This window comes from Symphodus melops, assembly GCF_947650265.1.
Source record: "Symphodus melops genome assembly, chromosome: 4".
In the NCBI taxonomy this organism is placed as follows: domain Eukaryota; kingdom Metazoa; phylum Chordata; class Actinopteri; order Labriformes; family Labridae; genus Symphodus; species Symphodus melops.
The window spans coordinates 29,968,179-29,980,216 of NC_136694.1; the positions used below are offsets into that span (position 1 = coordinate 29,968,179).

At 47.5% G+C, this 12,038-nt stretch overlaps 1 protein-coding gene across 1 annotated transcript in view; it reads left to right on the forward strand.

Moving 5' to 3' along the window:
- Positions 1-12,038, forward strand: part of ptprt (protein tyrosine phosphatase receptor type T) — a 203,878-nt gene that overhangs the window by 174,781 nt on the left and 17,059 nt on the right. Inside the window, 3 exon segments of the mRNA XM_079342479.1 lie at positions 5,570-5,662; positions 6,266-6,375; positions 10,883-10,996. Of these exon segments, the coding sequence (XP_079198605.1) occupies positions 5,570-5,662; positions 6,266-6,375; positions 10,883-10,996 (317 nt within the window).

Consider the following 12,038-nt stretch of genomic DNA (forward strand, 5'->3'; position numbering starts at 1 on the left):
AATTATTTCCCCCGGTCTGCTTCAGTGTAGCATTAGGCTGCATGTAAGGTGATTATGGCTAATGGTAGTCATTTTGTTTGGCCATAATGTGGCAGTGTGGGGTAATTGAAGGTGAGAGCCGGGTTGAGAGATAGTAATTTTTAACCTTTATGTGCTCAGCCAAGATCGAGCCCCCGTGCTCTTTTTTTTTGTTTTTTTTCCAGCCACATCTCCGCTGATTACACGGCTTTTATTTTTACTCACATCCATCCAGCAGTCACTCAGTCTGTTTCCCTCTGTGAGACTCAACACGTCAACATCTGTCCTCTTCTTCATCATCATGAAGAAGAGGACACGTCCACGCTTCTGCAGCTTCAGGAAGAATCTTTAACTGTGTGCAAGTCGTGCACATTCTCTCCATGACGCTTCCTCGTCTCTGCTGCAGCGAGCTTCACTCCTTCTGCTGTGGCATGTGACCACTTTAATCCTCATGATCTCCGTGCATGCATGCATGCATGCATGCAGTGGTTAAATACTGAGCTGCTGCAGGAGGTAAACGCTGCCTCCCTCAGAGAGAGACATCTGTGATGTGTCTGTCCGTCCACCTCTCCCAGAAATCGTCCAACAACGGACGAGCTCAGACTCCTGTTGAATCAGAAACTCTCCTGTGAAGCGGGATTCAGCTGCTCGCCAACCTCACAGATCACCGTGTTGTGAACTCGAGCACACACACACACACACACACACACACACACGCACGCACACACCGACATGTCTCTGTTTGTCTCGGCGCCTCAGACTTGTCTTTTCACGCTCATGCACGCACACACATTGTGCTGCAGTTTGTTCTGCTCTTCTGTCGGGGTGAGATGAGGTGAAACCGCTGGGATAACGTCTAGACCGGTTGATCCCTGTGACCTGCACTCCACATATATATTCTGTCTCCTCGTCCACTTATCACTTCTGCTGCACGGCTCGCCTTTGCCCCCCCGTTTTCTTTTTCTGTTTTCTGATGTCGTCTATCGCTCCATCTGTCCTCTCTCTCTCTCTCTCATTTCTCTCAAATTCAAAATGACTTCTCAAACAGTCTGCACCGTCCCTCCTCATTTGTCACAAGGTTGGAAGACAAACACTTTGAGCTTCAGACGTAGAGACCAACCTGAGCTGCATGAAACAGATCCGTCTGAAGCTTCTTCTGCTTGCATGAGGAGACGTTAGCGCCCCTTTTCTTTCAGATATGCTTCCATAGCGTCTTTGCAGTGAAAGATAAGATGTCCTCTTTTTTCTATACAAAGGTCGCTACCATCCATTATCTGAATACAAAGATGGATGACAAACTTCAACCGCTTATCGTTGTAAACCTTAAGCCAAAATGTCCCCCCCCATGACCAGAGGCGTTGCTTAGCAACAGGCACTGCTTGGGACCACTCCCCCCCCCCCCCCTCCCCCCCAGGGGGTGAAAACCTCTGAACCAATGCAGAGACTTACAATGTGCAAAGTTTGCACCGCGGTAGGATGCCTCCCTGAGAGGGGCGGCTGAGTCACTGACGGAAAACGACGAAGACTAAAAACCTCTATGAACGGTATTGATGTCCCGCCTCTTCCTCCGACCCCCCCCTTAAAAAATTTTAAAAAAAAGTGCACTGGTGTCCGACTCTTCCCCTTCGTTTTGCAGACGTCCCTGGTACATCCCGCCGGACGTCATGCGAGTGATGGACGTGCATCGATCGGACCGCTCTGATAAAAGGCCGTCTGCTGCTCGTCTGGATGACATCCTGGACTCATATTGCTTTTAACAGCGTATGCTTCTTTTTAATAGTGTTTAATTGAAGCAGAGTTTCTCTGATTGTTTGACACCTCTCAGTAATTACCCCGAGTGTTAACAGATGATGCAGACTCAGAACGAACCCACGCTCCGTATGCAAATGAAGACGGGAGTCAACTCTTTAGATTTCATTTGCACGTTCAGTGTTTGAAGGTTGGCATTAGATTAACCGGCTCCTTCCCCATGTGACGGAGAGTGTTCTCTTCTTCCAGGCGGGGGGCAGAGTTGAACTGATCTCAGCGCGAGATAAGCAGGTTTGTTGTTTTGTTTCGGACAGGAAGGCGTCTCGCACAGTCCGGGTTTACAAAGTGCAGAGACGCTGTCTGATTAACAGATCACACACACACACACACACACACACACACAGGGTTTAATGTCTGCTTTGAGAACAGGACCTTGAGATTGTGCAGATAGTGGGCACGAGTCATTCAAGGCGAGTCGTGAATCTGACCGACGTGGACGCAGCAGCACAGGAGAGAAAATCTAATCAGAGAGGAGAAAGCAGCTTCTAAAACCTGGTGTTGTCTGTCACCCGTGGACGAGGACGTTGGTCCACACAAGGACACACAGTGCAGTCAGTGTGTGTGTGTGTGTGTGTGTGTGTGTGTTCATGGAGCTGACGCCACACACACTTTGATTTGTGCTCACTGGTTGAATGTTTGAGTCGGTTCAGACAGTGAAGAGTTAACTCAGAGATACTCAAGTCATCCATAACAGAGTCTTAATAAAGTCACAGTGTGGGAGGAGGAAACTTTATATAGATCACTCCCAAGCATGAAGGACTGCATTATCACACACACACACACACACACACGCACACACACACACACACACACACACACACACACACACACACACACACAATCCCAACGCTCCCTTCCTATCTCTCTCTTAATCAATGCGTCTCTCTTACACTGTCTAACACACTGTGGTAGCACACAGTCAGCGCTTTGCATGCACCTCGATAACACACACACACACACACACACACACACACACACACACCCTTGTGACTGTAGGGTCAATAAATCTTCCCATTAGCATTGAGATGTCTTCATCATAGTCAGTGTTGTGGAGCTGCCGCTATGACTCCATTTCATGCCTGGCTAAATGCATATTTGACCTTGGTGTAACACACACACACACACACACACACACACACATTCATGCACACACACACACACACACACATTCATGCACACACACACACACACACACAGACACTGAAATCTATACACAGAAGCCCTCGTATCAGAAGGCAGGTACTGTATGTAGCGGTTGAACAGACTCGTAGTGCAGGAACACACACACACACACACACACACACACACACACACACACACACACACACACACACATTCATGCATCTGAACATACACATTTGCATTGTAACACACACAGGTGACCTTGTAAGCAGCTGGTTGGAGTCCTGGGAATTTTTCCCCAATTTTGAAAGACAGAGGCAGTGTGTGTGTGTGTGTGTGTGTGTGTGTGTGTGTGTGTGTGTGTGTGTGTGTATGTGTGTGTGTGTGTGTGTGTGTCTTGAGTCGTCCATGTTTGATTACCTGTGTGTCCGGTATGTACGGGTGAGTTTGTAGAAGAAGAAGCAAGAAATGAACGATGAGCCGACGATTAACGTGAATGACTTCGCACGTCCGTCCTGTCTCCATGACAACGGCCGCTGTATGACCAACACTGACCCGTTACTTTTTGCTGCATGTTTTTTTTTTTTTCCCATGTGAGGTCGTCTATATTTCCTGAATGTCGTACATTTGGAAACAGACGTGCTGTACAGACAGCTCTGCCCACTGATCGAACATTCATTTGTGTTTTTGTAATATTTTTACGAAAAAATCAAATCAAAATCAAATTTAAGTCAGACATGAAAATGAAACAAGTCAAACTCCAGCTGATTCTCAAAACTCTGCAACACGAACTCGTGTTAGTTTTTGATTTTTGTCAGAATAAATTGAGTGAAACTTTGCACAGAGATCTGAACATCTAAGACGAGCTGTTTGAGTTCGTTAGCTCGTCTCTCAAGTGGCCGAACATTCATTGATGATTTGTAGTTCCTGCAGCGTCCTTGTGTTCAGTTCAGGTTCAAACCGATGGAACAGGTTGTCTGTTGGAGCCTGAAGATGATGTCATCGGAACAAAGAAAAAAAAAAAAACCAGGATTTGGCTGATCAACATGTCTAACTGGAAGTCACGTTTCCAACCAGTTCAAGTAAAAAGGAAATGACGTGAGGGTCAAACTTTTGACCTCAGACCAGGAAATAAATTGTTATGCATAGTTTTAATGAATGGAGGATGACATCGGGTTTTATTTTTTGATATGAACTCCAAAAATGTCCAGCACATGTTGGTTTAAGCGTTCCTCCTGAGACACCTCGTCTTTGACATCTGCAGGAGCAGAAACGGTCACAAAGGACGACACATCTATGAATGAGAAGTTTGCACAGATGGAAGTGAAGTGATGGAGTCTTTGGGCGGCTCGGTGTGAAGGAGGAAAGTAAAGGGCGGCCCGGTTCTGTTTGAGTGAGCAGATAGTTTGTGTTTGTCCTGGCCTCTCTTCACCTCGCCTCTTTACTCCTGTCTCTCCTTCACCTCGTCTGGGGCCTCATCTGTCTCCTGTCTCCTCTCTGCACTGTCTCACTGTTGTTCCTCCTCACTGCGTCTGGTTCTGAACTTCTCCCAGCGCTCCGTTTCATTTCACCCTCCTCTCTCTCTCTCTCTCTCTCTCTCTCTCTCTCTCTCTCTCTCCCTCTCTCTCTCTATCCTCTCCTCCATGACGACACACAGGTTTATATTTCTGCTCGAACAGATCAACCCTCCTCCCATATATGATTAAGGATAAACTTTATTGATCTCCTAATGGGGGGAAATTCAGCTCCAAATATAAACAGTGAAACAGGTCAAAAAAAAGAAGGAAAAAAAAAGTTTCAAATCAAAAGTTGATTATTATCAGCTTCTTGGACCGATGCATGAGCGTCCCTCCTCGTTAGCCGTTAGCTAAGTGTCATGTTGTCGTCTAAAGATCTCCATCTTGTGTCCTGTGCTTTAAGACGCACGTCATCATCATCGTCTTCATCCCTCGTCTTCCTCTTCCCTCCCCTCACACATCGGGACGTGTGACTCGACGTGAGCCCATCAGATCTCCCTCACCTTTCGTCACAACACACACATTTAAACACACATACACACACACCACCTGAGCCTGGCGCCGGCGCCGCGGACTGACCCATGTGGCCCACTCATTCTTCATTCGTTTAGTAGCCGCTGTTTAGATTGGCTTATGGAGAAAGCCACTTAAGGCCGCTAATGAATCCACGGGCGCCATTAACATGCAAATCGCTCTATTAAGAGCAAAATAGAGAGTCATGCAGTTTTATATTACGGAGCGCTTTTCCCCTCTGACACTCACACGTGCACGCTCGCTCTCCGCCTGCTGTTGTGGCAGGTTGTCAGCAGCCATATTGCGTCTGGATTTGTGGTCGGGTTCAGAAGAGTTCAGACCGGTCCTTCCTGCTCTTGAAATGTGGCGTTCAATCATTCAGATCCTCCGTCACCCTGAAACCTCCGTCTGTCCCGCCTGACAGCGCTCACACACTCACATCCAATCAAGCTGTCCCTTCCTTAATTAGAGGAAAGAGATCCTAATTAAAGACGCTGACGTGGACCTGGAGCGCCGTTACAACGAGCAGTGATGATGATGCTGACTTATCTCTCTCTCTCTCTCTCTCTCTCTCTCTCTCTCTCTCACAGACAGCAGCCAGCCGTCTCTCGCCCAGCCCTCCCTGACGCTGCAGAGTTTTCCATACGGAGGCTGTGAGTCTGTGGAGATCTCCTATCAGAGCGGTATGTGCACACAAACCTCGTTAGCCACTTTGCTAAGCGCTAGCGATCGCCCGTCAGTTCGGTAGCTGCAGTATCCGGTTCAGAACTGGGAAGTCGGAGCTGGGAAATGACGTCACGCCCCGAGTTGAGCGTGTTCCAGTCAAAGCAGCACGGACGCCTCCAGGAGTAGCTTAGTTTTTTTTAGCTAACGGCAGACGCTAACAGCACACGGCGCTGTCCGACAGAAAGAGGAGCAGGTACAGCTGTAACGTACGGAGACGACGGATACGACTTCAGGGGGGGCGTTCCAGTTCACACTTCCAACTGGGAACTCAGAATTTCCCACTTCCCAGTTCAACTGGAACGCAGCACTAGTTGACGAATGGTCGCTATCCGAGCATTATTATCCCATCATGCACTGCGGTTCAAGGCTTTTGGAGAGCAGAGAGTCGTGTTTGACTGCCTTCAGACAGACGACAGGAAACGACCAGCGTGAACGCACAAACACGTCCAGAAACGAGTTTTGACTCAAATCTAGAAGCTTTTTAAACTTAAGAATAAAAAATGTTCACTTGTTTATTTTCTGTCGACTTGAGTGAAAACGTTTTCTTCTTTTCTCCTCAGGTCAGTTTCAGGCCGGTCAGTTCCAGCCGGCGATCCGGGTCGCCGACCTCCTCCAACATATCACGCAGATGAAATGTGGACAGGGCTACGGCTTCAAGGAGGAATATGAGGTGAACACACACACACACACACACACACACACACACACACACTTCTCCTCCGGCTTCTCATAACGGGAACAACAGTTAATAGGCGTCAATCTTGAGGTCGACAACATTACAAGCAGCTATTAGTGAAAAGGTTGAAGGAGTGCGGCTGCTGAAGCCGGCTGATTGGAGTAATGAAAGGTTTGTGTGAACTCACGCTGCATGGATGTGACCTCTCGTAAAAATCACTGCACAGCTTTTCTAATAAACACCGGGCTTTATCGCAGCTCGCCTCGAGCCGCGTGCTCAGGTGGATTTCATTTTGTGTCTCTGAGTGCATGAAGTTGCCCTCTAATGACCCCGAGAGAAGTTACCGCAAATACTGAAAAAGTTTCAGTGAATCGAATGTGTTTAGATCCCACCATGAGGGTCAAGAGTGAAAATATGAAACCTGGATGAAGTTTCAGTTTCTCCTCCTCTCTGAGAACAGAAGCCTTTGATTTCTCTACACTTCATATTTCTGTTTGTTTAGAGCGCCCTTCATCACCAGCAGACATTTTTACAATCGGCCGCTCGCTCGGCCAGGATTCCTCGTTCTCTCCCCGTCCTTTCCTTCTCTCCATTCTTCCTTCGTCTGCTTTGTCCCTGCTTTTAAGAATGAATGTTTTTTTTAAGTCTCACAAAGAGTCCCCTTCTCTCCGTCTCATGGGCGTCTCTGCATGGGCGCTGAAATTTGTCCCTCCGTGATGCCGTACGTTATGTTTTCATTTGCTGGTTTATGACCGCTGATACGTTTCAGGGGAGAGCAAATGTGATTTATTCTCTCTGGTGTGTGAGGTGTGTGTGTGTGTGTGTGTGTGTGTGTGTGTGTGTGTGTGTGTGTATACCTGTCACTAACAGCTTATGGAGAACGACACACACCTCACACGTTACATAAACACACACTCATTCTGTTTTGTTTACATGAATATGTCAAGCATCCTTGTTTTATTCTACGAGTGCACACACACGACAATGAGCAGTTCAGGTGTGTGTGTGTGTGTGTGTGTGTGTGTGTGTGTGTGCGTCTACCTCCACGCCCCATATGGCGTCTTCCCCCTCTGAGTGTGTGACCTCTGGGGTTGACGGCCATTAACCTCACTAACACGCTGTCAACGTGTCCGTCCCTGCTGGGATTAAACAGGATATGCTGCCTTGCTTAAGAGCGGCCAGTTGGTCGAGTTAGCGACTGAATATTTTAACCTTTGATGTAGCGCCGCCTGAAATGCTGCTAACAATGAGCTTCTTTAAACGTTATCATAAACTACCTTTACTTTGACCAGGCTGTGAGTAGAAGAGGACCGCTTTATATGGGAGCACTAGAGGACACTGGAGGAACTGCAGCTGTAAAGTTGGACATTTTAACATAGAGCTCTATGGAGACTGACTCACTGCAGGAGACAGACTCTAGTGGACACTGGAGGAACTGCAGCTGTAAAGTTGGACATTTTAACATAGAGCTCTATGGAGACTGAGTCACTGCAGGAGACAGACTCTAGTGGACACTGGAGGAACTGCAGCTGTAAAGTTGGACATTTTAACATAGAGCTCTATGGAGACTGACTCACTGCAGGAGACAGACTCTAGTGGACACTGGAGGAACTGCAGCTGTAAAGTTGGACATTTTAACATAGAGCTCTATGGAGACTGACTCACTGCAGGAGACAGACTCTAGTGGACACTGGAGGAACTGCAGCTGTAAAGTTGGACATTTTAACAGCTTTCAATGATGGGGTGTAAAATCTTGCAGTTCCTCGAGAAAAATAAACATTCTGAAAAATGTTGATATTTTAACAAATTAAGTGAAGAAGAAAAAAGTGGTCATTGCAACGTTTTGCATTTGTGTATTTTGTTTCAATATGTCTTTAGGAATTATAACAATTATTGCACGAAAGAACACTAAGGTACCCACTCACTGCTACATCTGAGGTGTGTGTGTGTGTGTGTGTGTGTGTGTGTGTGTGTGTGTGTGTGTTTAATCCTCACCCCACTCACATCTTGTTTCTATAGAGAATAAAACAACAACATAAATACCAAAAACCAAATGACTTCAAATGATCGGACTTCGATTAACACTGTGGATGAAAAGAGCAGCAAACCCACTCCAAATTCACACAAACAAACACACTTACACTCTCACACACACACACATATATATGCTCACACACACACACACACACACACACACACACAAGTGCAATGCTCACACGTATGCATGCATAACCCTCCTACAGAAGCCTCCTACTTAAAGTATCCAAAAACAACCATCCGCCCAGTTTTTGTACATGTGCAGTATGCAACAGTGAACACACACACACACACACACACACACACACACACACACACACACACGAACACACACACGCACAGCCCCATACGGCACCTCAAAAGAATCCATTTTCTGCTTCACTGAGCGATAAGTTTAGGTGTCTGTTTTTCTGTCATAGCACATTTGTACAAGTGTGTGTGTGCGTGCATATGTGTGTGAGTGCAAGTGTGTGTGTGTGTGTGTGCATATGTGTCTATGTGCGTGCATGTGTGTGTGTGTGTATGTGTGTGTGTGTGTGTATGTAGGTCATATCACTGTCTCAAAGTGAAAGCTGTTGTCTGGTCTTCTTAATCCCTTAATGGACTAAAAAGAGGACTGTTTGCTCATCTATACAGGCTGTGTGTGTGTGTGTGTGTGTGTGTGTGTGTGTGTGTGTGTGTGTGTGTGTGTGTGCATGCGTGACCTCTTCCAGTGTGTTATAATACTTGTTCTAAACTAGTTCAGGGTCCATATGGCGACCTTTGAGAGTTGGGGTTTGTAGCTTTCACAAGCTTGAGAGACCGTTCACACACGTACAGGAGCATGTACACACACACACACACACACACACACACACACACACACAAAGACACACTTGCTTTGTTCACATATGGAACATGCACAGAGTTTATGGATGCCATACTAAAGCACTTAAAGATGAAAATGTTTTTTCAGGCTAGTTTGTAATGTGTGTGTTGTTTGTCACACATAAACACACACACACACTAGCACACACACACACACTAGCACACACACACACACTAGCACACACACACACTAACTTTGCCCTTGCCATGTGTGTACGGCTGGTCACACTGGCCAGCATCACAGCAGGGGGGGCGGTACAATCTGTCTCCTCTCCTCCAAACTGACCAAATATTCTCTTTCAGATCAAAACAACAAAAAAAAAACAAACGCAGTCTTTCTCCTCCGTCTTCCTCGTTCGCTAACCTGCGCTTCTTTAGCGATAGACGTCCTGACAAAAAATCCCTTAATGTTGGTCTGAGGATCAGAAGAGCGTCCCAGAGTCGGCTGAAGTCTGGCAAAACAGTCACCTGATGGCCAGAACAATAAAGCCCCCCCGCTGGGATCAATAGATACGAGAGAAGGTCAGTGGTGCGTTCAGGGGCCGGGAGGTTACAGCTAGCTGTCTGTCCTCCGGTCTCATTCACAAAGAATGACTGAAGTGCTTATAGAGCATATTCCACATCAGCACAGAAGGAGTCCAAAGTTTTTAAGAAGACAGAAGGCAGAGTTGGTGTGAGGAGTGGAACGAGTCCAGGATCAGGTCCAGGTCGCTGACCTCAGAGATCCCTCCAAGCTTCCTGAGCGGCGCCTCGGTGGAGTTCGAGGACGTCCAGGTTGGAGATGTTGAGCAGGGAGCGAGGATGAGTGGAAGGTTTGATGCTGAAGCAGCGCTGTGTGTCATCGGTGTAGGAGTGGAGATGGAGACTGCGTCGGTGTATCTCACCCTCGGCGTGTTCTGTGAAACCGACCGGGCCTCTTGGACTCATTTGCATCGGTCCAGTGGGCGCAAATTACTTTTTTTAAATCCGGCCTGGAGTCAGTCGATAAACTGCAGATTTAAGAAACATCAGGGAAACATCGGGGTGCTGATTTGACTCAGAGGTGAAACGACGCAGCGGTCATAGATCCTGAGTCGTCGACCCGACTCGCTCTGCACGCCATCTTCAGCTGCCCATGGAAGAAATGCCTGAAAGGTGGAGAAAGAATAAGAAACAGGAAGTGACACAATAAGATGAAGAGTTTAAAAAAAAAAACTGTTTTGATTTTGTCATGAAATCGGGCGCTGTTAGTGCACACAGGCCCCTCCCCTTTTCCAGCAGGGTTAACTGAGAGAGATGAAAGTTGAGTGGTGTAGCCCCTCCTCCTGAAGGCTCGGGGGTCCTGCCACGTCTACGGCGTGGCGCTCGGCGTGCCCGGAGTGGTGACGAGTACGCTCTGATGCAGACGTCACTCGATTGTCTTTAACATCAATATTCATGACGCTGTTTGAACTTCTGCCCGCCCGCGTGTCAGCGCACACGCTCTGGGCATCGGGCCACATGTGCATGCACACGAACCTTTAACAACCTGAATCTCTCTGTGTGTGTGTGTGTGTGTGTGTGTGTGTGTGTGTGTGTGTGTGTGTGTGTGTGTGTGTGTGTGTGTGTGTGTGTTCAGGCCCTGGCGGAGGGACAGACGGCACCCTGGGAAACGGCCAAGAAAGACGAGAACCGCAACAAGAATCGCTATGGCAACATCATCGCTTGTGAGTACTGCAGTGTGGTGGAGGGAGTTTGAGTGTGCACGTGGCGTCAGCGGTCGCTCGGTGGCGTTCGGCTTGCTTCACTCTGGGTTGGTTCTGCGTGGTTCGGACGTCCAGATATTTATCTCAGCTTGTTTTGGAAGATTTGGAGAAACTTAACTTAACTTAAGAATGAAAGGAGGAGCTCAGACTGCATCCTGGTTCAGAAGGGACCGGTTCACGTTGGGCCTTAAAGTGTTCAGAAGTGTTCTTCCAAAGTCTCTCCCAACATGTCCTCCTCCGTCCACTGTGTTTCCAAAACAAATGAAGAAGAGAAAGAGGAACTCTTTATTTTGTTCCTGAAGCCTCATGAAGCACCGAGCCGTCCTTCAGCTGGAGGACACATCTTTGTGCTGGCAACCATCTGCACCAGCGTCCTTCACCGAGTCACCCACCGACTCCCTCCCGCTCTGGGTGTGTCCTGGTGCAGGACGCGACCCCCCCCCCCCCCCCCCCCCCCCCCCCCCCCTGCTGAGAGCCAGATGCCTGCAGAATCCAGTACCAAGTCAGGACCAGAAAATGTTCTGTGACAGACAGAAACGGGCATACCTTCAAAGATGAAGCGTCTTTCAGAATCTCAATAATGTATATGTGTCATCTTGTTTAAAGTTTTGAACGTCTGATTCAGGAAAGAAGAGAAAAAAAAGAAACTTCTCAGAGAGAGAGATTTGATTTCTCTCCTTCCTGCTGATCAAAGCCCGCCGTGTGTTTTATTCACAGAGACTTTTGTCAAAGTGGAGCTTCAATTTGAAGCAAAGACAGGCTGCAGTAATGATGTGCAGAGTGACTGCATGTAGCATGAGTGTGTGTGTGTGTGTGTGCGTGTGTGTGTGTGCGTGTGTGTGCATCGCCCATTAGAGTGAGAATTAGCATGTGAATGTGGTGCTGTCGAATATGTCAAGTGTTTGCTGTGATTTGTGAGCACTAATGAAGTCTGTTTGATTTTATGTTTCCTGGATGAGTGTGTGTGTGTGTGTGTGTGTGTGTGTGTGTGTGTGTGTGTGTGTGTGTGTGTGTGTGTGTGTGTGTGTG